Source organism: Hipposideros armiger, unplaced genomic scaffold, assembly GCF_001890085.2.
Source record: "Hipposideros armiger isolate ML-2016 unplaced genomic scaffold, ASM189008v1 scaffold_99, whole genome shotgun sequence".
Classification (NCBI taxonomy): Eukaryota; Metazoa; Chordata; class Mammalia; order Chiroptera; family Hipposideridae; genus Hipposideros; species Hipposideros armiger.
In genome coordinates, this window is record NW_017731449.1 from 2514371 (window position 1) to 2542221 (window position 27851).

A 27851-nucleotide genomic window follows, 5' to 3' on the forward strand; every position below is an offset into this window, starting at 1 on the left:
TAACTTGCTTTTAAACTTAAAGAAATGTATTTAGAAAATTTAAACTTATTTAAGTTTATTTGTAGTTGACATCTTTTTTGGCAGACAGATTGGTTATTATAATTCTGTATATAAAAAAATTAGGCTATTGCAAACCCTTATTCTCACAACATCTGCACACTTCCTCTTATGTTCTTCTTATTAAAATGGAGGTAACTTAAGCCAATATTGGATATTGATACAGCCTATGAAAAACTGCCAGTATATGTCCTAGAATGAACATATAATTATACCAAAATAAATTATGTTCTTAACCTCTCCCATTCTTACTAGAACTGCAGTTGCAGTGTTTTGTTGTTGTAATTTAATCTCCAATTAAACCGATTTACCTTCAAGCTCAACCTTCAGGTTCAACATACTCCCTACTCCCCCATCACAACCTCCCTCCCCATCCGAGCTTGGATTCTGGAGGAAAAAAAAAATTGTACTGTTAGGACGCTGAAAGGGGGATTAGAGGTGGGAAGAGTAGAGATAAGACAGCCTCCAGAAGTAAGAAAGACATTCTCACTATAATCATGATATTTCAGGTGGTTTTAATTAATCAATGGTTCTTATTTTTGTAGTCATGGACTCGGAGAGTCTGATAAAAATTGAACTTGTCCACAGGAAAACGTACATTATCCACAACACACACACAATTCTGCACTTACTCTTAGGGGAATTGCAGACTCTCTGAAGCCTGCCCACCCCTGGGCCTTCAAGTTCTTTTATTCTAAATAAAAACACCTGTAATAAGATCTAAGAATATTATACAAATAAATGATTTTATTAAACCAAATCTATTTCTCCTGTATGAAACATTTCTAGATAAATAACATCAAAAATAAGAAAAGGAACAACTTTGGGGATGGAAGGTTAAACAAAAATTTTCCTTCAAGTATTTTGAAGAAAAAAAGTTCTTGGGGGGAACTAACCTGTTTTATTGCTTTTGGGTTTTTTTTGTTGTTGTTGTAATTGGATAGTCTCTTTCCCACTACTCTTTGGTTCTAACCAGGGGAAAGTCTAAGAAACACGGAAAATGGCAACAATTATTTTAATGTTACTTTGAAAGTATATGTGCAGTCACTGCATAGTCACTGAGTTACAGTGGAGAGTGCTAACGGTTCTTACCAATGTGAATATCACATACTAATTTTTAAATGAAAACAATGCTGCTGGATACAACGAATGTTTTAATTCAATTTGGACTTGACAGATCGAGTACAGGGAGCTATATTTTGGGGGAGGTCTATAGCATGTGTACTGTAAAAATGTGTCTTTTATTACAAAAATAGTCAGGGAGATGAAAAAATACAGCATAGGGAATATAGTCAGTAATACTGTCCTAACTTTGGATGGTGTCAGATGGGTACTAGACTAGTCAGGGGGACCACTGTGTAAATTACATGAGTGACTAATTACTATGTTGTACACCTGAGACTCATAATATTGTATGTCAACTGTAATTGAAACAAATATTTCTAATGAAAAAAATATGTATTTTAACTTTTTATAATGAGCTTAGTAACCTGCCTTGAGCTGTATATATTCCTTTGTTACTTGGTCATAATGGGGTGTACTCTGGAATTTATAAATGAACCAAAACAAGTTCATCAGCATCATTAGAGATGGGCAAAAATTTGTAGGCCAAGTTAAGAAATGAACACTAAATGGGTCTTTGGTATCCGAATCCCTGATCATTAACAGTTTATTTGATTCAGCTGAGCCCATCAATTAGACACATTGATTCATCCATTCCATCTAAGCAATGAGTTAGGAGCCTTACAGGTCTAAATAATCAGAGCTGTTCTGCATTTGGTTAAGCATAGTTGAGCAGATCTGTGACTTTATTTTATCAAAATAATGCAGCATTTTCCAAGAATGCTTTAAATATATCCATTAGCATATGAAAAAGCACAATACTGGCATAAAAATATAACAAGAGTCTCTATCCCTTCCAATTTTAATCAGCTTTAAGAATATAGAAATTCTGGAAACTTCTCTGGAACTAAAGGTCTGTGATAGACATATATTCAAAAAGAAAAACCCACAATGGGGCTCCCTCCCATCACTGTTCTAAAAGCACAATGTTTCTCTTCCAGAAGAAAAATCCACTCAGCTTCACCCCAAGAGGCCACTGAGTGGCATTTTTCCTGTCAGTGTTAACTCTGTTTAATCAACACTCACACTTTAGCTACTACTTCCTATATGAAGCGTATAAAATGAAAATATGTAACTTTTTTCCTCTATGCATTACTGCATTGCAATCCATTACATTTTACAAATTGTCGATCCTTTTTTAGTAATTAAAAGAGCTAGAAATAATTTCAAATGTATTATTTTTCAAGCTTCAAGATATTAAAATGAAACAAAAGACCTTTATTAATCATCACAAAAAGACCAGCATTTCATATAGTGATTTAAAATAAACGAAAACAAAATAGAGATAAGAATTGCCAACATCCTCAATGTTGGAACACAAAAAAAGCTTTAGAATATAGAGTATGTTGGCTTTGAATCTATCAAATGAATCAACAATCTATACATAAAATTGCATTTTATCCATTAAAAGTCAGACAAAGTTGGTCCATACTTTTGCAAAACTTTAGGATGGGTGGAATTAGACAATGTGCAGAGGTTTCCCAATTACCCAGTGTTTGATTTAGCCATTATTAAATACCTGCAGTCAATCTTTGTTAACTCATTTCATTAGATGCTCATGAACATTTTTTTAATAATCTATGTCAGGGTCCAAAGTAACAAAGCAAATACTGAAAAGAAAACCACAGCAAGGCATCAGGTTTGTCTAAGAAGCTGTCCATAAACCCCGCCCCCAACATTTTGACTTCCCAAGAAAAGGCAGTTGAAAAGAATGCATCATTTCCTTGCAAGAAGAACCACCCAGTAATGTTCCTTTTTATCTGCTTTTCATCCGGGAAGTGGAAAATCAGAAGCAGAAACTATCACAACCTTTACGAACAGAGTCAAAGTATGTGCCCTGCGTTTGTGATCTGGTCTCTCGCCTACCACCATTCCCCTGGTGGGGGGCAGGGGCGTCTAGCTGTTCCCCCGCAGCTTTCTTCTGCTCGATTCCCATGGTGGCATTTGGGTTTGCGGTCTCATTTGTTATGAGGACATTACTGACTACTGTACTTCAGTTTGACACTGTTCAGGGAAGGCTGAGATTGCATTTATACTGAAGTGAGATGTGTGCATGGGTTCGTGGAGTAAGGAATGCAAGTGGGGTGGAGGAGAGAGATGAAGGCAAATATATGGACATGGGGCTCTGTTGGTTTGTTTCAACAGATTTCACACTGGAAAATGAAGCCTAAGTAGTTAGGTAAGGGTTTTGCTTAATGTCCATGTAAACACTTCCAGTCAACTAATACTAAAAAATTTCAGACTTATCCTTTATATGCCAGACCACAAAGCAAAGAAATGAGGGTTTGTTTGTTTTTTCCCTTTAAACTGAATAATTGCTTTAAGGTTCTTCTTTAAGCACAAATAGACTGTGGTGCATAGGCGTGTACCTGCAGGATAAGACTACAAACCAAATGAAGGGCAGAAGACACAGAATTATCTTTCTCCTGGAATGGCTCAATTTCACAGTGAAATTGCTGTAACAAGTAACAAGAGTTCAGTGAATGACATGTGGATTGGGGAACAAATAAAAATTATTGGCAGGTGATATAAAGGCTATGATGGTGGTTAGGAGCAATGCAAATGACAAGCGATGTAATTTCAAAGACTGATTGTCCCCCGAGAGACAGGCAGAAACTAGGGTTCAGTAGTAGGGGCAGGAAGCCAACAGCCCAGAAACCAACACACCATGATTTTTTTCCCCCCAAGGATTTACATTTTAAGAAATAAAGTACATGTCTCCTGTTGTGAGGTTAGTCATATACCAGGTGAATATGCTCTGAACTCTTCTGCAAATCACAGTGCAGTAATGGTTATGGCATAACTTAAAAGGAGATTTGTGTCCTGCAGAATTTGTGGAAAACAATAGGGTGCGCCTTTTCTTCAAGGTGTGTATTTGGCTGCCACCAAATGGCTGGTCTAATGAGACTCCCTGAGGCTGACGTCTCCTGTTTCCCTCAAGGGTACGTATCTCCTGGGCTTCTAGGTAAAGAAAGTTCACAAGGAAACCCACAGAGCCATAGAACACTTTGTCTCCAGCTCCTTCCTCGTGACTATTTGAATCACAGCACTTGATTAGTAACTGTCATGCACGTCACACAGCTGAGCCATTAAAGGGTACCGGCACTCAGTGCACCTTGGGAATTAAACGGCTTACCTGGGAGCAATTTCAATCATCCACATCCTAATTTACATGTGGAGTTATTTACTCAATTCGTTTTCAGGAATTGAAGCACAAGCAACACTCTATTAGAGACTCACTTTCACTCTCATTCCCATATTCCTTCGTGGGCTTCTGCGTCCAGTTACCTCTCACCATTCTATACTAGAGAGAGCCTCCTGATAAGGATAATCAAGACATAAGCTGGCAGTTTTAAATAATGTATCCGGCTAGCATGAGTTAGGTTTTGCTTATTTTCTAACTCAGTTCGACTAAGATTAAACCTATATTGATCTCCATTTCCTAATAGACAAGCACAGGTAAAAAGGGAAAGGTGGTTAAAGGATTTAAAATGAACCTTAGATTACCTGTACTCCAATAATCAATGGTGCATTATTCTTAGTATCTAAGAAAACTGAGGGGAAAAACAACAACAACCCAACAACTTAGTGTTTAGTTGCACTTCTGGAAAGCATACCTGAACGCTCTTATCCTGTATGTCCTAAAATAAAGCAGATGTATTTTGACTATTCAGCTTTAAATATTCTAAACATTCCTACCTATAAAATACTTAACTGCTTTTTCTTCAAATTGAGCTTCATTCTGATTTTTCATTGCAGTCTGACTAGCATCTTCCCAACGTGGAATTTTAAACTGTAGCTTTGGCTGTTTAAGAGAGATGCGAGTAAAGAAAAAGCATTGGAAAGCTCTATTGTGTTAAAATAATCGAAAGCACTATAAATAGTAATAGCTATAAAAATAACAATAATAGGGCTATCATACTTTCAAATAAAAATTTAACTTTTGCATTTGGAGAAAATGGTACCATGCTGTATTTTTAAAATGGTCCCCCAAATAATTCCTTATCCCACTTAAGGTCACAAATTTTAGGAAAATCATTACCTGAAATTTAAAACATTTTACTACTCAGCATTATAAATAAGTAGTGATTTAGTTCAAAGTATCCTCAATTATCTTGCTTTCAAAAAATAATTCCTGGAAGGAACTGATCCTAAATTCCGAAGTCTATTAAACGAAGGAATAAATGAAACGGGAGCTTGTTAACAGACACACCTGGGCAGTTTTAGTTGGTAATGCAAACTCCTTTTAATACTCACAACCTTACCTGCAGATAATGAAGCGCTGATGCAGTGAGATCTGAGGAGTTCAGGAAGGTCTGATTACTCACAATTATACTTTCCTTCCATTTGCAAGATTATTTAAAATTCTACCAATGTAAATTTATTCTTTGAGGAAGAACTCAAAAATTTATCTTTGAATCTCTCCACTCCAGTTCATCTTTGAGAAGGCAAACATTCTGGAGAGATAACCATTAACCCAGTTCATTCCAAGAGAGGGGTCAGCAAAATAGGGCAGTGGGTCAAATGCAGCCCACTGCCTGATTTCATAGGTCCATGAGCTAAGAAGGGTTTTTTACATTTTTATTTGGCTAAAAAAAAAAATCAGTGTAAGAATAGTATTTCATGACATGAAAAGATGACATGAAATTGAAATTTCATTTTCCATAAGTAAAGTTTTATTGGAACATAGCCCATTTATTTCTTTACATATGGTCTATGGCTGCTTTCATCCTCTAGTGGCAGAGCTAAGTTGTGAGACAGCATGTTGCCTGTAAAACTGAAAATATTTAGAATTTTGCCCTTTATAGAAAGTTCGGTGACCCTCTGTTCTAAGGTGTTGTTATCCTGTAAGAAATACTTCCTGGCTAACAGAGGTTGCCCTGTAGCAAACCGTGTGAGGTTCTGGAAAGAGCAGATGAGGTGAAACACGGACCAGGGACAAGAGAATAGGAACCAGAAAATTTTTATCCAATTTTTCAGCTTTAAAACAAAATTTAAAAGCTGTATATGCATAAATACATATACCCAGAATATAAACCATCCCTCAGACCATGTAAGTTTCTTCCGTAGGTCCTTTACTCCTTGTATCCATCATTTTTTCTTTCTTTCCAATGTCTTCCCATCCTTCCTTTCTTGCTTCCTTTCTTTCTCCCTCCACCCTTCCACTCACGTACTCATTTCATTCATGAATCCATTCATCCATTGGAGAATGGGTACACAGTCATAGACAAGGGGAGGTAAGGTCTCTCTACCTTCACGGAGCTTCAATTCCAAAGGAGAAGACAAAGACATGAATAAAGAAGACACCCAGGAACTGTGATGGGGGGTGGTGGTGAGGGTGGAGGTTTACTTTAGACAAGGTTGGCCAGGGCCAGTTACCAGAAGAGGTGACGCTGGCACCGAAACTCAAAATAACGAAGTGAGCATCAGTGAAAGGGCTAAGGGAAAGCATGACAGAGAGAATAGCAGATGCAAAAGGGTTTCATTTTAGCAACAAAAGGAACACTAGTATGTGTGCTGTGGCTGTTAATGAAAACATCCCTTTAAGTTACCAAAAAGTATCAAAAAAAAAAAGCCACTATTTATTAAAAGCCTATTATTTGCCAAAAAATCGTAGCGGGTGCTTTTCACATATGTTCTCATTTACTGCTCACAAAAACTCTCCACAGGTGAACATTATTAACTTCATTCATTGAAAGTCAGAAAAAACAGACTCGAAGGTATTAAACGTATTGAATTCCACACTGTGATTAAATGCTGGAGCTTAGACTGTAATCCACGTCCACCTGACTCAAAGGAGTCCATATTAACTTTCGAAAAAGCAAATTAAAGGTCACATTAAAAATATATATATATATATTTAACAGCTCTGAAAAATGGAACGAATGGAAATACCATATGCTGACAGTCAAGTTTTATGAGCAGATAGACAATAAATGCTTTTTTATTACCATCGGGGCTATTTCGTGTGTGTGTGTGCGCGTGTGGTGAAGGTTAGCGGATGCGCTGGAAAGCTGTTCTGGAACTCTTTCTCAAAGTTATTCATTCCAGAACCTTATTTTGAGCAGATGTCAGGTGACAGTATAACAAAACACGTGCTATCTCACAATACGGTTTAATGTTCAGACAAAAACCATTATTCGTGCACATTTATTTACTCTATAATCAAAGGGATTGTACTTTTTGCCATATGCCTTTCTTAAGTGGCAACTCCTCTGCCTTCTGGGTCTCACCCACAGTAGGCCGGCCAGAGCATGCAGTCAGGACCACTGGGGAGCTCTCGGGAGACAGGAGAAAGGGCGGCAGAGACCTGAACCTAATTAGCTGGTCTGCTGTGCAAATAAATGGCACGTCTGCTGCCTGCTGCTTTCCCACCACTTAGATCGGGGCTGCAGGGGCTTAGAGGCATCGCTGACCTCATACATGGCCGCTTCCGCCCACCCCCGTTTCACTCGTGACAAATTTATTAGTTCTTTTCTAACAATGAAAGGAGATGTTGGGATTTCAATTACAACCAGGAGGTAGTAAAGACACAGACTCTCTTGTAGGTAATATTTTTCTATTTCATTTTATGAGCAAACGTAGACGTATTGTTAATAGACATTAAATGTTATTTATTAAAGTAAACATTAAACTTCTAACAAATTGTGTAATGCAGACACTCTTGGGAAGGGATGTACTTCAAATTAATCACTGATTATGATAAAAAGACAAAGATATAAGAGGAGATGCTTATTAGTCATTCTTTCAACTCATAAAACAGATCTTTGAGGTTAGAAGCATTAATAGCACATCATTGAAAGAAATTATAGTTCTCACTTCTGGGGCTATCTCCCATTCCCATCTCTGGGTGATTTGCTTTAGTTTTATCACTTTTTGCACAATTTAAAATTTATGCAAACATTTTCAATGTTGCCTTTAATTTTTGCCAGAATATTTTGAACCTGGTTTAAAACTGAAATTGAAGAAGCCCGAGGAGGGTTTTAATAACAACTTTCTTCAGTCTGTTTATTTAAAACATGATGAATAAGCAAAAAGAAAAGGTGCAGAATGGGAAAAGAAAAATGATCCCTTCTCCTTCCTAGAAGTGCTCGAGATTACTGGATTGTTCGTAATCTCACACCAGGGATGAAAATCTTCCTCACGAGCCAATGGCCAAATATATATGTATCTACATATATATATATTTATATATATCTATATTTATATGACACTGTCCCAGGTGCCATGTGCATGTAAACTTAAAATCTAAGGGTTTATAAGTAATTTTAAAGTTATAAAAAGCCAGTAAGACATTTCACTAATATTACGTCCCCAGTATTGCCCGACTTATTTAATGCACTTTCTAAAAATTATTTAGTATCTTACAGTCTTTTTTTTTGAGGAGGTAGGAGGTCAGTTAGTGTTTTATCACACTAAATGCTTAATATGCTTGCTAATGAATCATTCTCGTGGGAAAAAAATAAGGAAGAAATGAAAAGAAAGGCCAGGAACCTAAACAAACAAAGTGCAGCAATTCAGTTCTCTATAAACTCAGGGGGGGGGGGTGCGTACAGTAGGAGGGAAGCCAGGCAGACTCTAAGATAAGTAATAGCCCTGCCACTTGCTGGCTTCGCAAGCTATGAGCCTTAGCTTCTTTATCTGTAAAATGAGAATAACAGTATCTCTTATAGAACTGTTATAAGGAATAAATGACATATATTGAGAAGTTTGAGCACAGTGCATGACAAAAGAATTGCTCATTAGCTATTAATATCATTCATTAACAAGTCAGAGGGCCTTTTCTTCCTCCTTCTCCTTTGATGCACAGACCATCACCCTTGGGGCTGATTTAGTGCACTCTTGACAGGAATTAAGATGTGTTAAATAAGTATTTGTTAATAGAGTGAAACATAATCCTAGTGAGTTTTCAAGGCTCCAGCTTGGAGAAATCCTCTACAGAGTTTCTTTATATTCTGGAAAATTGGCCAAAGATGGGATGGGAAAGCCCCAGAAGTGAGAACTTTAATTTCTTTCAATGATATCCTATTAATGCTTCAAATCTCAAAGATTTGTTTTATGAGGAATGGGAACTGTTTCCTCCAGAAATGTATTATTGATGAGCAACTGTTTCCAAATTTGTTGCAAACTACTGTCATTACTTAAAATATTGCTTTCCACAACTGTCAATGTTATCAAGAGATGGAAGACAAAATGGAGAATGGTGTTATGTCCAATTGTTTGTGTGCCCCTCAAATTCATAGGTTGAAATCCTAACCTCCAATATGATGGTATTAGGAGGTAGGACCTTGGGGATGTGAGGAGTTCATGAGGGTGAAGCCCTCATAAAGAAGCCTATTAACGAGACCCAGGGTGCTCTCTGCTCTGTGCCACGTGAGGCCACAGCAAGAAGTGGCTATCTATGAATTAGGAGGTAGACCCTCACCACCTACCAAATCCACCAATGTACATACTGAATATAGATCCTGCATCTGCCTTGATCTTGGGCTTCCCAGCCTCCAGAACTGAGAAGTAAATGTTACTAGTATAAGTTACCTAGCCTAAGGTATTTTTGTTATAGCAGCCTGAACAGATTAAGACACAGTTATCTGTCCAAAGTTTAAGGCCTATCTAGGAACGTAACATGAGAAGAACAAGCAGATATACCCTATGGAGAACAGTCTCAAAGGGATCACTTAATTTTCAACCCAAACGAAATTGCCTCAAACTATCAGATGACAGTTGACTCTGGAGATATGGCAAAACTCTCTGACAAGCTCAACACTGCAAAACTTCATAACGTGCTTAGATTATTTTCATTTTTCACAAGAAAACGTAAGCTGCTCTTCACATCAGCCCCTGTGCCCATGAAGCCCAGAAGTCAGACTCTGACAAAAGAACCATGTTTTATGGAAATGTTGCTTTTCATGCAGTCAGCTGCAAAGGGGATAATGTATGGAGATAGAGAAAATAATTTCCCCCCTGTGGGAGCAATTTACAAAGTCTGCAACACTCTTGCTTCATTTTCACTACCAAGTTTTTAAAACTTTCAGTCACAGAGTAAAATTTGGGCTTTTGAGCTCAAAGACGACACTTAGTCTGCAGTTTTAAATGTATCCAAATGGAGTCTATTTTGTTGTTGTTGTTGAGGCTCTTTTAGAAACTTGACTCAAGGAGACTGCTGAATCCTGAGGACCTGTGCTTTGCATCCCACAGGGTAAACAGAACAAACCACATTTTCATATTTTTTATCCTCAAAAGAAAATGATTTAGTCAATCAACTTCCATATATTCAGGCACAAGAATACTTCACTCTCAAGGCTTTCTATTTTCCAGTTAAGTTCTGTCATAAATTTGGAATTAAAATTAATGTGCAAGTTTCAGGTAAAATAGGGTGATAAAATTTCCAGTGGAATCCATTTTACTGAGCTTGGTTCCCTGCTCTCCCGAAGCCTCTTAACATAGTAAATTGAAGTGTACAATTCTAATTGGTTGAGGCACTGCTTGACCTTATAATACAGACTGATAATGTTTCATGTCTGTTGAGACCTCACACTGAACTTATGGCTTGCTAAACCTTCTCATCTTCTAATAAAACAGAGATTTTAATGAGCCATTAAGTCACCTCATCCTGAAAGTGGTCCAGTGTTTTCCAACCCTCCCAACCCCCCCAGTCACCCATGTTTTGATTTGTTTTGTTTATGTCACTGTTTAGAACAGCTTTTTAAGAAATCATATCTCAGGAAAAGAAACAGGATTTCCTTACATTCTGAGGAATGCATCTTGGGAAGAATAAGTATGTATGCATTACCATTTGGTTTCCAGAATTATGTAAGTTCCATGATAACTCTTTGTGAGTCATCCTAGTGATGAGCAGGATATGGAATTTACCTTTTAGTTTAATGAAGCCTTAAAGAGTCAATCCCAATATATCAATTTATTTAAATGGGGATGTCTAGAAATGAACTTTAGTGCCAAGCCAATCAGAATTTCTGCGGGGATTTTAAGAATTGTTTTAATCGATCCTTTAATTCTTTGGGGAGTCAGTGTTGGAACACAGCCTCCCTGTTCACTCTCACTTTCCCTTCCAAAGCCACTCAGAGACTCTCCGCTGCCCCATCTTTGCATTTCTAGCCATAATCTCTAACATCTCCAGACCACTATGTGGTTTGAAAGTATAGGTTATGGGCACACCACAGCCAGGCAAACATGACTGACAGCAAAACAACAGAAATTGCCCCGTTGGTCTGTCACTGGCCCAGTTGATCACATGGTTGTTTACCAGGAGAACTGGCCATCTACTGGGACTACTGAGGTCTTAGTGTTCTCTACTGCCAGCCTCTGCGAGGGCGATTTATTTGTCCATGTTGGTTTTTTGTCTTTGGTGGTTTTTCTTGACCAGTTAATCTCCAGTGATGTGTCTGCCAACTCTACACTGGAATTCTTTTCCATATTATAGCATCCCTATATTAATAGTTATTAGACTGGTTCCAAAGAGAACTAAAAAATCTGCGTTCTATTTTTCTTTACTTAAAAACACCGTGCTGCCATAGGCTGGCTACTCCATAAGTAGCTGAAATGAAGTAATGGCTGAGGAAAAGGTTATCTTCTCCTTCCTGCTCATTTCTAAGGCTTTTGCCTGAGCACTATTTAGGAGACAAAAACAAAATCAAACCCCTGCCCCTCCACTCCCAAAGCATTTCCCAAAAATAAATGAAATCCCTCAAATGGAAGGTTCCAGACTATTTTTAAAAGCTATCTGGGAGAGAAATTAAATATAATTATGGGTCATCTGAAAAACAGCATGCCTATAATGCCAGTTAATTATTCTTCAAGGGCACAGCTTCTAGAATGTCTCAGAGAAAAATGTATTACTTTTTACAAAACCGTAGAATCGTTTTTTAAATTAAATGGATTCAGCTCATTTCTAATGAAAATACTGATACTGAAGAAAGTGTCCAGAAATACTTGTGACATTTAGATTATAGATCCTACAACTGTTTCCTTTTTCCTCTTAAAATACTGTGATTGATATTCATATGTAGCCCATATAACCAATTTCATTATTACTACATTGTGAATTTTTTCACTTTTTCCACGTTTTCATTATATTTACTAGTTACTCAAAGATGTAAACACTTCCTTTAGCATAATCTGACCAAAACCTGAATTTAAAATCATGGTTACCCATGGAAGGAGGACAGGAGATTAAGAGAGAGGAAGAGGGTAAAAGGAGAAAGAGAGGGGGCTAGGGAAGGAGGGATGGGGGGGCGGGGGGGTCCAGGAGGGCAGAGTCTTTATTGCTTTGTCCCCAGCATGCAGCACCATGTCTGGCACATAGTAAGTGCAAACAAACAGTCAGTGTGTGGCATCAATATTCATGGAGGACCTGGCAGGCGCCAAGGGTTATACACTTTTTATCCTAGTCAATCCTCTCCATAATCCTATGAAGTCAGTATTATTGTCCCTGGTTTATAGATATGAATATTGCTTCAAAATGACCTAAAGATGGCCTAGCAAAAGAGGTAAGTGAATAGGAAAAACCATGTTCCTAATCATCTAGTGTCATCTCATTTAAAATAAAATGAAAAGTGAGATGGCTGTAAGTTTGCGTGAAAGAAGGGGTGTATATGTTTTCCAGATATGTACTCTGCTTAGTGACTGACTTAAACACCTAAGAGCACTTTAAAGCTGTTTATCACTGAGCACGATGCTCTTTGGTGATCTGCATTCTGGGAATCACAAAACATCAGGACTGTAAAAGGAAAAAAATCGATGAGAGGTAGGCTGATAATTTAAAAATGGAAATAAAAAGCAACAGTAGTACCTACCACTACCAGCCATCAAGAGCAAGGTGTCAGTCACTGAATACTTTTCAACTAAATCGAGAAAAAATGGATTACCTTTTATATCTATTTAAAATGTTTCGGCTGATCTCCGGGGGCTTAAAGAAGGGATCTGCTTGTTCAATGTACCTCAAACCCGTAAGCAAATGGGACTCAGACTGCACCACACATTAACAGTCGAAGACAAACTTTGTTTTTAAGAAGAGCAGCGCACAATGTAATGCAAATATGTCTCTCTCTCTCTCTCTCTCTCTCTCTCTCTCTCTCTCTCTCTCTGTCTCGCACACGCACACACGTGCGCACACACGCGCGCGCACACACACAAGCCAGACAATGTTAAGCTCCAGCAAAACATTTTCCCAGTGACGAGATGCACTGTAAAAATCACTGCTTGTGATTCTCCCGAAGGCTGAAAACACTCTCCTCCCTGCTGCCCGCAGCCCTCACCATTTTATCCTTTTCCAATCCCAATAATTCCTACCACTCCTGCCAATTTACTCACTTCTTGACGTTTTGTTTCAATATATTCAAAGAAAAGGGAGAATAGAGCAGGATAGAAAAAAAGAGGGAGAGTAAAAGTGTGGGTGTGCACAGGAATGATAGAATTTGGAAGTCACCCCAAAACTTTTAAAACAAAATATGAACTCTAGGACAGGAGATGGCTGTTGTTTTTTACTGGGTAGACCTTCGAGAGAACCAGGAATAGGTGCTACATAAATAAGAGACATGTATGGAGGCACTTATTTGTTCATTTGGACAACAGAGATTGACCGATGCCTCCTATGGTAAGGTGCTGTGCTAAAAACGTGGATGTTAGAGAAAGTAAGACATCAGGGTCACTTTGCACAATAGGTAGGATAGGAAATTACAATTCTTCGTATGGTAAATTTTATTTTAAAACCTAAACTCCTTAGCTAAGTGAATTCAAGGAATTAACAAATATTTATTCAGTTTTATTGATTATTTTCCTCTTGAAATGTTCTTTGCTAAGCTTCATGGCATTATGCTCTCCTGAAGTTATTTTCTTTATGTCTTATGCTCCTTTGCAGGATTTTCATCCTTAGCCTGTTATTTAAGTGTTTGTGTTCCCTAGGGTTCTGGCTTAAGTTTTCATCTCTTTAGTCTGCATATTCCCCTGGGAGTTCTTATCGATCCTATGATGTCTAGTATCATCTGTGTGAGATGGAGACCAGATCTAAAGACACCAAATTCTGAATGTCCTGTTCAAACTCCTGCTGAGATCATATGTGAACCCCCTCCTGACATTGCCACCTCGACGTTTCAAGGCACCTAAACTCTAAATATCATCAATTGAATTAATTTTCCCTTATCTCACTAACACTACCATCCGTGAGGTTGTCCAATCAAGGGACCTAAGAGTCATTCTTAGCTCCTTCCTTTTTAATTCCTAACACCCAATTTAAAAATTCCATGGATTTTTATATCCTAAGACATATTAAGAAACCACCCGCGCCTCTTCTGCTCTGTTACTCCCCAGTCCAAGTCGCTAGCATCTGGCCAACATTCGCACAGATATCTGCTTAGCTGGTCTCCCTGTATTTAATCTTGCCTGCGCCCAATGATTTTACAGCCAGTTATATGTTAAAGATGCAAATTTGATCATATTGTCCTCCCGTTTCAAACCCTTTACCATGTTCCCATATACAAAAGGTTAGAATCCTAACTCCTCCAGGAAGTCCTGTTACCTTCCAAACTCCTGTCTCGCCTCTCCTGGCTCTCTGGGTCACTCATTCCACCATACGAAACTTTTTCAGCTCCTTAAACATGACACCAATGCTCTCTGATACCTCAGGCCTTCCCATATCCTTCCAATTTCCCCAAATTTTCTGATCTTTATTCCAAACTTACCAACGTGAACTCCTGGCTCTCATTTAAATATCGACTTTCTTGGGGATTCTATTGCCACTGTACCCCAGCTCTCCATTCCCACCTTCAAGCCCCCATGTTTCTACCATTATCTCCACCAAACAAAGGCAGATGTTCATGTTATATGTTCTCACAGGGACTTATACATCCCCTCTAGTAGCAATTTTTAAAAATATTTTATTATACACATCTATTTAATGCTTGTTTCCACTAACTCTGGTGTAGAGGGCAGGAAGCTATTCAGTCCACGCAGCTTGCCTTTGCATCCCCAGCACCGAGGCCGGTGCCCTGCACCGAGAAGTGGTGCTCAATAATTATCTGTTCAATGAGTACATGGAGTACCTGTTAGTTACAGGAAACCAGGAAAGGTTTAGAGATAAATAAACACCCACGACCCTGAAGGAGGATAACATGAAATGCAGAATGTCTGTTATACATGATTAGAGGATGATAATGAGGAAATAAAATCGACTCCAACTGGATACATGGGGATTTGCTAACACTGCAAATTGGAATGAAATATTTAGCTCTCCCTTCTGGGATAATCTAATCCAACACTAAACCCTTCTGGAAGGCCGTTTTGGGATTTTATATTACAGATGAGAAAATAGGCACCACAAAGTTAATTGAGTTACTCAAGGTTACCCAATGAATGGGAGACAGAGACAGGACTTAAAATTCAAAGCTGTCAAACTCTAGTCCTAAGTGCTATCACAAAACACAAAAAACAAACAAAAAAACTACTTTGTCTTTTTCCTCCCCAAAGTTCTATGGTGTGATTACAGGAATTCAACCTACATACTTCAATAGTCTTCTCAAAACTATCACCGGTGATATTTATGTTTGAATACAGAAACTCAGTAACGCAGGCACTTTTTGAGACATTTTGCTCTAGTCTTTGAAATGAAAGGTGTTCTGTGATGTGTCCCTACACTTTTGTGCACTCTGAGAGGTGTCAGTTCCTTCTTTGTTCTGAATAGAATATCAGTATTAGGCACGAGTTGCCACTACAAAGTGCCAATATTGAGCTCTTCTGTGTGGGACATCATATTTGGATGGATACCCTACCTTGATAAATGCACATGGTTGGCTGGTGCAGTTCATTGCACTCGATAGACATTTTGGTAGAAAATGCTGCCAGTGTTTAATAAATATTTGAGGAGCAACATAGGCTATTAAATTTAACAGGATTCCTGGTTCCAACATTCATATTGTGACAGAAATAAACTCAAAAACGTTTGGGCTGCCATTTCAAAAGTCCAGATGTGTACCATGTACTCAATAAATATGTTTATATGTGATATTCTGGGGCCTATGACAAACATGATGCATAACCAGAACGCCTCAGAAAACCTTTATTACCTTCTCTATACACTCATTTAGTGTACATAGAAGCTTTGCTTTTTATAACAACAAGCACTGCTGATAATAATTTCTCAGAGGTATAGAGGGCGAGTGTGCACTTGAGGTTTTTTCTAGCTCCAGACTGGACCACCAAGGGCTCTTTCTTTTTATACCTGAATATAGCTCAAGATGTTAAAGAATTTAATCTGTACAAAATTGTGGCTAACCCATGCCACTTTTGTTAGATATATGGAACTATAGACTCTTCTTGATCATTTTCATGTAAATTATATAATTTCCTTTTATCAGACACAGCATCAAAGAGAAGAATCCCCAATTATAGAGCATTTCCCTGGCTCTTTGGGCCTTGCGTATCCCATCCTTCATTCACCAGGAGCAAACATCTTTAACCCAAAAGCACTCAATCCAGCTCATTGTGTCAGTATCCAGCCCCGCCTTGCATCTCCAGGCCCAAGGAGAACTCTGAATGTCCAAAGTATTTACTGTTCTTAATCCAAAATGTTGCATTAAGCGAATTGGTTCTGTCATGTAAGTATAACTGATTATGTCTCCCCTAATAAAGATAGACATTTGAGTTTCCCATTTGTGAGTTAGCCCAACGTGAAAGAAAGAGGGCCTGTCAGATGCCAAGCTAACATCAATTGTTCATGCCATGGAAATGTCAATTAAAATCCTAGCGCAACCTTTCAAACACAATTTTCCAATCCAGGAAATGTGTACAAATCCATAGTGAATGGAGAGGCATACAAGGTAAGTCTTAAGGTCTATGAGTGTGTTAATATTCTTGTTGGTCACTGGCAAATGACATTCATGGGGTCAGAATACTTTTGACTTTCACTTGAATATGTACGTTCCATGAATTCATCCTCATTCCTCAGCTCTGTTTTGGGGGAAATGACTTTGCAAAGATGTTGATTTCATTTCTTAATGCTGCAGTTCCTCTTAAGTTATACCAAGGAATAAAGGGTTCCTTTCAAGAGCAGCACGAAAGCTGAGTGAGCTTCCTGCTTTAGGAGATTATAAATGCTCTCAAACACTTCTAAAAGGAAGGGAATTCTAACTTGGGCTTTAAAGTTCTGATTTTAAAAAAATTCTTTTTTTACTCCGTTTGTTATCACTATGTGACAATATTAAAGGCTAACAGTGCAAAAAACCAAATGTTTTTATCCCCAGGACACCTGCCCTATTGGAGAATTTACTTTACCTGCAGAGATTCCATTTCTTCATCTTTTCTGTGTGTCTCCTCCAGCAGATCTACAATGAGAAAGTAAAATACCCATCAAATTCCAGTGTAAAAATGGGTTACCTCTTATTATCAAACACAGTTCAGCCAGTAGCTTATATAAGCTGTTACCTTGAAAAAGAATTTAATGTTTAAGTGTGAGAAACCATGTAAAAGAAATGCCCTCACATCCCAGCCGATGAGCTGTGGCAGGGCTCTGGGCCCTGCCAGGCCTACGCTAGCTGAGAAGCCTTGGGAGGGCCCAGCTCTGGTGCAGATACCCGAGAATGAGACCAACTCAATTACAGATCCAAAATCACACCCGCATTTTAGACATTTGGTCCAGTGCTTATATAACTCAAAAGGAACACAAAATTTTCTTTAAAAATAACCTTTTTTTTTCTTTTGAAAGAAAAATTAGAAACAAACCATTTGCTCTTAAAATAAACTGCCAAGCCAAGTTCCACTTCCAGAGTCAATTTTTATAAGCAAATTAAAACACCCTGGAATAATGGGTGTTATTAATGGAAGTAGAACACCACCTTCATTGTAAAGTCATATTAATTATCATTTCACACCGAAAGGGTGGGAAGCATTGAAGCTACATCTGACCAAGAGTTTGGCACAATCTCAGAGAAATCAGTAGCTGGAAGGGAAGGCAGGCAACTGAAGCGAGTTCTGTCTAAATGCGTGCATATAGTCATGGTGCCTCAGTGCCCTACGTTAATTTATGAACTTGCTGTAAATATATATATATATTTGGCAGGACGAATGTTCTGCCTGCAGCTATACCACCCTGTGCTATGATCTTATTAGACCTCACAAACCTAAAGAGGGCTGGGCTGAGTCAGAACTTGGATGAAAACTGGCAATAAACACCTACAGCAGTGCGCATTAATATTAGCATTTATTGGCCTTACTCTATGATTGATACAGCTTACCAAGGAGCTGGGCTGCATAAGAGGAAAATGTAACTTACAGAAATTCAATATATATCCTCGAAAGGCAAATGCAAATGTTTTTAGCAAGTGCAAAACTAGATGCCGCAGGAAGCAGTAATACAGTGGGGAACCAAGTCACATTGGTACGTATTGTAACTGGGTGGGCAATGTGCTGAAACGTCAGGAGACCATTAGATGATCTAATTGATGGTGATGGCCCTTTGAGGCTGCATAGCTAAGAGAGATACAGTCCAGTGGCAAGCAGTCCTCTCAAGACACAACGCACTGGGATGAACGACAAGAGGCAGTTTTTGTTCTGTTTCCCAGAGCGGAACTGACATTGGCCGCCCCCCGCCAACATCCCATAATCAGAGTTACATCAATAAAGTTACAGGAGCAAGGCAATGTATTAAGGTGTATTTTTAAAGGGGTTTTTGGTTGGCACATCAGGTTCTTTAGCTATTTGGTGCAGGAACCAACTCAGTGCCCTCGATCATTCTTCTTGCATCCTTACTCATTTGCACTGTGACACTGTTGCTACTTCCAAGCACCTACTTTCCAGAGCTTGCATCTAGGCTGGCTTCCTGACTTGAGTTGGTAGATTGAATACAGCAGAAGTAGCTTTGGGCCAACCTGCTTGAGAGTTCAAGAGACTTCACACATTTTCACTTCTCCACCTGGAACTCTGCCACTGCCACATGAACAAGCCCAGGCTGGCCTGCTAGATGACAAGAGACACGTGGTCCAAGACTCTTCTCATCCCTGACACCTTGCAAGCTGCCTCAACTGGCAGCCAGCAAATGCCCAGCTGACCTGAAGATGACTACAGATGACACAGGTGGGAGCCCAGTGCCAATTCCAATTCATAGAACTGTGACCTAAATAAATGGAATTTGGGGATGGTTTGGTACCCAGCAATTGCTAAGTGATAGCAACCAGAATACAGAATTGATCAGAAAGCTACAGAAGTCACTATTAGAGATGTGGGAACAAAGAATCCAGACTCTGGAGAGAATCAGAACTGGTCTGGGTGGGTGGGGATGTAGGAGCAGGAACTAAAGGGCATTCTTATCCTGGTGCCTCTAATCTCTGTGTCACCCACTCAAGATAACATTCCATAAAGAGAAGGGCTGATGAGCTTAGCTTAGCAGTTCTGCCTACTGTTTGGCTAGGGGAAAGCACAGAGTGCTTTTACTGATTATCCCCACAGGATTGGAAGAACAGATAGTTTTCAAATGCAAAAACAGAAGAAGGAAGGGTGGATACCGGACCAGCCAACATAACAGATGTCTACTCTAACTGGTTTCAGTCAGTTATGTCTTCAGCACAACACTCTTCAATATTTGTGAGATATAAGATCACTGTTATGTCCCTAGATGGATGTAGCCATTTTTTTTTCCTACACAATTTATGGATATTAGGAAGTTCTCAGAGCTGGGACCCTTGTAACGAATTGCATTGTTTAATGGTGGAGTGGAGCGGGGGTGATGGTCAGTGGGGTCCATCAGCCATTAAAGGAAACTGATCTTGTTCCTCAGAGTCAACCTGTGTGGCAGGCATCAAGTCCTTCGCTAAAGCTCACTGGACAAAGTTAACGGGTATGGGATACATCTTGGATTTGGATTTATCTTATACAGCCAAGCTCAACTCACACATCTGATACAATACAGGCATAAAGTGCAGTCGACCTTCAGAACTTCATAGAATGATTGCCATTGAAAAATTATGTTCTCAGTTATGGCCAAATATTATGGCCAAATAAATAAAGGCCACGCTGCTCTTCCAACAAAGCTGATACCACTGAACAAAGACGACTACACAAGAATTCTTCAAATTGTCATTTAAAATATTGAATGACCCTTCTGTTCTCCCCCACAGGCCTGTATTCCAGCTTATATCAAGAGTAGAAGTGGACATCAGTTGTCATTTTTTTTCTCCATGCCACATCCCTTCCCTGTGAGAACTTCCTCCTCTTCACGTGATTTCTGTGAAATGTTCAATCAAGGGCCTAACTGACCTCTTCGGCCACAAAAGTGGGTAAGCCGGAGCACCCAGCCTCCCAGGGCATATACATAAGCGAGGCCAGCAGGAATCCTTTCTCAGAGACTGATATGGATACTGGGAGAGAATCTCTCTCCTTCTGAAGCAGAAAGCTTATATTAGCTTCATGCTCCAAAAGCTGCGTTTCCTACCATGTACAAGGAACCTGGACAATAATGAAGCTGCCGAAGAAGAACGCGGAGCTCAGAGACAGACAGGGAGGCGGCAGAGGACAAGAGCACCCTGCCTGAAGCACACGCAACTCCTGGACTTGGGACACTTTTTTTTCCCCTTTTCCCTAAATTAGTTCTAGTTAGATTGCTGTCATTTACAAAAGTCTCTGGGGATGTGGTTGGATTGAACCTTCTATCTGTATTCAGAAACTTGGAGAACTTAGAGTTAGCAAGAGTTTCCTATCCTACAGTGAAACATTTCCTTCTACGATAAATAGATGAAGACGTGAGGTTCAAGGAAGGCAGGTGGTTTTCCTCAGTTTACCTGGTTAGTGCTGGAGCCACAGCTCGAGCTCCGCTCTCCTGCCTTCCTGCCCCGTCTATCATATCATGTTCTCACTTGTACAACTCAGTGTTTAATTGTGCCCTTTCCATACAGTTATTTTTTTTAATTAAAGTTTATCGGGGTGACAACTGTTAGCAAAATTACATAGATTTCACGTGTGCAATTCTGTAATACATCATCTGTATATCACATTGTGTGTTCACCACCCAGAGTCGGTTCTTCTTCCATCACCATATATTTGATCCCTTTTACCCTCATCTACCACCCCCCTCCTCCCTTACCCTCTGGTAACCTCTAAACTATTGCTTATGTCTATAAGTTCTTGTTTGTTTGTCTTGTTCCTTTGTTATTTTCAGTTTTATATCCCACATATCAGTGAAATCATATGGTGCTCTACTTTCTCTGACTTATTTCGCTTAGCATAGTAATCTCAAGATCCATACATGTTGTTGCAAATGGCAGTATTTCATCTTTTTTATGGCATGATAGTATTCCATTGTGTATATATACCACATCTTCTTTATCTAATCAACATCACTAATCATGAGAGAAATGCAAATAAAAACCACAATGAAATATCACCTCATTGCTGTTATTTTTAAAAAATACATGTTTGTATTCCTCTCACTTCGTTTAGGAGCTCTCTGATGGCAATAACCAGAGATTCAAGGTCTTTATATCCATACCCTCCTTAATTACTGCTTCTTTACCTTTGCTACTTAACTTACATCCCCCAAATTGCCTTCTCTGCTTATATCACTGCTCTGTGCAATTGCTCACTTGTTAGGTGCTTTGTTCGAGTACATGTGTTTGGAATGATGAACAGAGTCATTAACCTGTGCTGATGAAATATGGTTACTGGGCATCGCTGAGAAGCAACTACTCTACTGCAAACAGACGCAAGATGAGGGAATAGAGATGAAACCTCTGGGCAGTTGGAGTGACAAAAATGCTTTGACAACTGAGTGTGATTAGGGCACCTCATTATAATGAGCAATTTTGTTGTTTGTTCTTACCAGCTTTGGAACAAATGCACAGCATGGAAAAGGCTAAAGGGCTGCTCTGCTCCCCGGCTCACCACTGGCATGTTCGTGTTTTGCTTTATTATTCTCTGGTTTGCTGTTCAATACAAACAGCAATTCAACGGCCATGCAAATTGCTGTGGCTAAATGTGCTTCCATCAACATCAGTTAATGAAACATTTTTTTGGTGAAAAGGGCAGCAGTCCTGTATATTTTCCTTGGATGGCCTCCAACTCTTTAAATGGAGCTGATACTAACTCATTAGGACATATAATCATTGGGGGGTGGGGGGGAATCCCATTTTTAAAAGGACACCATGGGTGAGAACTGGAGAATCCATTTGTTTTGTTTTGTTTTGTTTCCACTTTGCATTTCTCTGGAACTCAGGATAATATATCATGATCATGTTTTTGGCTAAGACGGTCTTGTACCACTTCCTCTGCAGTCTTTGCAGCTAGTGGTCTGGCTGTTTAAAGGACGTATGACACTGTTTAATGTTGATTCTGGTTCCTGGAAGCCAAGGAAGCAGATAGGTTGTTTCTTTGTTTACTTGCTTTTAAAATGAGAATCATGTCCGGGTGTGTGTGGGCAACATACCCATCTACCAATCTGACCCTTCACAGAAAGGCTGGAGATTGAGTTTGGAAATGAGCAGTGCTTCCTTTCACCTTTACTATAAAATATCTCATCACGATATGTCAGCCCATCTGGTAACAGAGGGAAAGTTATAGAAACGGCTTGAAACACAACGACATTTACAACAACGGCACTGGGCAGAGTAGCGCTGGCAGCAGAGTATGGTGAACTAATGACTGCAGTAGAGAGAAAAGCATTTAGTTTCTGGCTCCTGTACCTCACTTAATAATTCAGTGTTACTCTACATGTCCTGACATTTACCTAAAATAATAGATAATGTAGATTCTCAAAAGAATTCAATACTTTTTAAAAAGCAAATGTGAGCCATTCCTCTGGGTGGCAGGCATGGTATAATGAGATTGATCAAATTAAACAGTACACTCCAGCCCTTAAGAGGTCATGAGTGATGCGCCTGGCCTCCCACAGTTGTGTACGAGATACTCAAGACACACGCTACATGCTGGAGACAATGGTCAGTTTCCCTTTTTCTTCCTGGGATCCCCAGATTAGAATCATTGACATTTTAGGGACAAGAAGGGACCATTGAAATAATCTAATCCCAAGGCTTTCACTTTTTTAAAAAAGAAGTCGAATTCTGTCTTATGAATAAATCATACACACTTTTCAGTGGAGCGTTTAATTAAATAATGTAAAAAGCTGACAGGAAGCTGCCTGGGAGGAAGCAGAAGTGGGGTCTTGGGGCCCAGCCCACCAGTCTTCCCTCCTCTCCCGGGGCTGACCCTGTGGAATCACGGTGGGGCTCCAAAGCTCCAAATAGTGCTGACTGAAACCCACTGATCTCCTCCAACCTCCTCGTGTTTTACAGATGAGGACTGAGTCCGGCAGATCAAAAGTCTCTGTCAATGTCACACAGCTAGTGAGCAGGAGTACATGAACCTGAGCCCAGGGCTTCCGAACCGAAGAGGTGCCAGTAATTATTCATAAAACAGTGGCCACCCTCCATTGCCTTCCAAGATTTGTATTAAAATGATGTGGTATTCCAACCTCTACCATTAATGCCTACACATTGCTGATACCTCTCTACACCTAACGGAAACCTGGCTAAGACACTTATGTAACACCAGCAATCAGTGAGAAGACCTATGGTTACCGGCGACCACAATAATGTTCCTCAGTTCTGGGAGGTAAGATCAAAAGGTGTGGCTTTGATGGAAAGCAAATATATAAATACTTGAAAAGGCAGTTGTTTTTGGCAAGGTGTGTTCAACATACAACATACAGATTATCTCACAAAATAGAACAAAAAAATGTGTTTAAATGAATGGGTGACAATTGAATAGTTCCTCAGCTTCATATAGCTTTTGTCAGTAAATGTTTTTTCTATTTTCCTACACTAGTAAAGGGAAATAGGATAAATGAATAACAAAATGACTCTATATTAGTCAAAAATACCTCAAAAACAATCAAATGTGTTGATTTTAAATTAATATATGTAAAACATTTAAAATAGTGTCTGGCACATAGTAGGGACTTATATACGTTGGCTCTTATTATTTTTCAAAAATTACCCTTCGGTTTGCCTGATGAATTCAGAAAAATGGGTAAAAAATAAAGTTGCATTTTAAAACAAATAAGCACAAAAAGCCCTCAAGTATACTGCTTTTAAACTCCATCTAGGACTGGTAGCTACATTTTTAGAACTCTGCCATTTCTACTGCCACCCACTGGTACATATCTGGATATACCACAATGAGTTAAGAGTTTTCCCATCAGGCCTGACCACAGAAAACACACAGGTTAAAATGAAGAACAACATTAAAAAAGTATGGCTATCCTCTGTGGTTTGTCTCAGACACTGAAACAACATACTGGTCTACAGATGGAGCCCAACTGGTCCAATAAATGACAGGTTTCTAATCCACTGTCTGTCTCTTGGGTATGTGGTAAAACATCCAAATACAGGTACTCATATTTTATTTGATGTCAATTCATTTCTGGTGAAACTTTCCATCTTGACAAGTTTAGGGATTTAAAACCTCTTCTCCATAAAGCTGCTACATTACAGAAAACAACACAACACTCTACCCCATTCCACCGCATCCTTGGCTCTGGCATGGAGAAACACCAAGATAGAGAATGAAAGTTCTGAGTCAGTCAACTATTAAGATTTTTGTCATTTCTATTAGCAATAGCAGAGAAAGTAAGAACATATACACTGGGAAACAATTCACTGCCCTCCATTGGTTTAAGGGCTGTCTTGGTCAAAAGGACGACATGTGACATCATTAGCAAAATGAGCAAGAGAAGTTTATAATCTGTTGTAAACAACACGTCAGGAAAAAGTTTCATACGCTCAAATTCAGGCATAAATTCATGATTCTTCCTACATATACTATCTCTAAATTGCATTCACCTAATAGAAAGCTTGGCTTTTACTTAAATTCCTTAGGTTGGAATGCACTTTATTACGGACTTTGTTCTGGTTCTAGACTCATAAGATACAAGCGGGTATGTGTTTTGAGTCCTATAGAAATCTTGGGTATTTGACTTGTTCTTTGATCATCTCCTGCTTAAAGATGCTACAAAAGTTTGTGCTCATTTCTTGATGTACCTCCTACTAAACCAGATTTAGGCTCCCTAGGCCTTCCAGATTCCTGGATCTACCCTAGATATACTCTAAATACATCATAGACAAAGATCTGAAAACCAAACATGAAGAAAAAATCTTGAAAGCAGAGAGAGAAACATACCTTAGCTATAAGGGAAAACAATTAGAATGCTAGTGAATTTCTCATTATAAACCACGGAGACCTTAAGACATTTATTAAACTCTGAAAGGAAAAAAAAACTAACAACTCAGAATTCTGTATGCAGTGAAAATATCCTTCAGAAATGAAGGTGAAGTCAACACAGTCTCAGAAAGAAAAATTAAGAATTAAAATTAAGAAATAAGAATATTAAAATAACCAAAGACAGTTCTCTAAAAAGAGAAGAAAAAAAATCTTTGAAGATCAGGAAGAACATAATAATTTTAAAAAAAGGATAAATCCAATAGATTTTCCTTCTCTTATTGAGTTTTTTAAATTGTTTGGTGGTTAAAGTAATAAAAAAATGATGTGGCTCTAAATATATAGAGAGAAAATATTTAAGAATTATAATATGAAAGGAAAAAGTTTTTTACACTTCTGACTGGCAAAATGACAATACCAGTAGACTGTGACAGCTATCTACCTATCATGTAATGCTTAAAGCAACTACTAAAAAAGCTACATAAAGAGATGCACTTAGAAACAAAATTGATAAATCAAAATGGAATTCTAAAAAATGCTCAAATAATCCACAGGAAGGAAGAAAAAAGGAAAGAACTAAAAAACAAAACACAAACAAAAAAGGCAAACTTAAACTCTAACATACTAACGATTACATTACATGAAAATAGTCTGAATACATCAGCTAAATGATAGACCCTGGCAAAGCAGACTAATCCAGTAACCCATTACATGACCCATGGACCCAACTACATGTTTATAAAAAATTCAATTATAATGATATAGGCAAGGTGAAATTAAAAAATGGAAAAAAAGATATGCCATGAAAATATTAATGAAAAAAAGCAGAAATGGTTATATTAATACAAGACACAGTAGATTTCAAAGCAAAGAAAATTATCAAAAACAAAAGGGAACATTATATAATGATTAAAAAGAGGTACATTACCAAGAAGAAATCACAATCCTATATGTGTATATACTAAATAACGAGGCTGCAAAATATGTGATGGAAAAACTAATATAACTGAAAAATAATATGAAAAGAAAAATACAAAAATTCAAAATTAGAGTTGGAGATTTCAATATCCCCCTCTCAAAAATTGATCATACAACTAGACAGAAAAGCATCAAGAATATATAGAAGTATATATCAAGAATATATACAAGCATAAATATAACAGGGAAGCCTCCAAACACTTAGAAACTAAACACTTCTGCATAATCCATGAGTCAAAGAGAATGTCTCAAAGGAGATAAAAATACCATAAACTGAATAAAAATGAATAGAGAACATATCAAAGATTGTAAGACACAACCAAGGCAGTGCTGAGAGGAAACAGTAGAACTAAATGCATGCATTAGAGAAAAGGTCATGAATGAATACTCACTCTATGCTCACACTCAAGAACCAAACACAAAGAACAAAATACATCCCAAGCAGCAGTGAAAGAAATAGTAACAATATGAACAGAAATGAATGAAATAGAGAACAGGAAAACAATAGAGGGAAAAAAAATCAATGAAACAAATAGCTGGTTCCTTACATAGTTCAACAAAATTGACCAATATTTAGCAAGATTAATGAGAGAGAGAGAGAGAGAGAGAGAGAGAGAGAGAGAGAGAGAGAGAGAGAGAGAGAGAGAGAGAACAGACACCAATAATATCAGGATTGAAACAGGGGTATTACTACAGATCCTGCAAATATCAAAAGGATATTAAGGGAAGACTATCAGCAATTCTTCACATGTAAATCTGACAACTTACATGAAATTGACCACTTTTATAGAAAGCACAAAGTGCCATAAATTACCCAATATAAAATATGTAATTTGAATAGCCTTGTAACTATTAAGAAAATTGGATTTGTAATTTTAAAACTCCAAGATAAGAAATATCCATGCCTGAAGGATTCACTGGTGAATTCCATCAAATGTTTATAGAAGAATGAACATTAATTTTAAACAATTTCTTTCAGAAAAACAGAAGAAATAGGAATACTTCCCAATTCATTTTATCAAGCTAGTATCGACTTGCTACCAAAAATATACAGACAGTTAAAAAAAGACAAAGAGAAATAAAGAAAATTCCAGCTCCCTCCTAAAGACAGACGAAAAAATTCTTAACAAAATATTAGTAAAAAGAATTTAGTGGGCCGGCCGAGTGGCGCAATGGTTAAGAACTGGCTTGGGACGCCAGAGGGCCCCGGTTCAGATCCCACATTGAGGGCCAGTGACACTGCCCTCTACAGCTAAGATGCTGAACAACAGCTCAACCTGGAGCTGGGCTGCTGTGAGTCGCCCGCGACGGTGTAGGCTGCAGACCCTGTGGCAGTGGGTTGCCATGGGCTACCGAATGTAGCCAGCAGCCAGCGTGAGCGGCCAGAAGCCGCAGTGAGTGACTGTCCAGAAGCTGGCGACTGATGAGCCTCTCCCAGGAAGAGTGCAATGATGGTGCCAACTTGGGCCAGTGAAGCAACGTCCTCC

The 27851-nt window shown here is 38.6% G+C and overlaps 1 protein-coding gene across 1 annotated transcript in view; it reads right to left on the reverse strand.

The window, feature by feature from the left end:
* CEP128 (centrosomal protein 128) overlaps positions 1–27851 on the reverse strand; it is a 365357-nt gene that overhangs the window by 56265 nt on the left and 281241 nt on the right. Inside the window, exon 20 of the mRNA XM_019646219.1 lies at positions 17461–17510. Coding sequence (XP_019501764.1) covers positions 17461–17510 — 50 coding nt within the window. The remainder of the gene's footprint in view (positions 1–17460; positions 17511–27851) is intronic.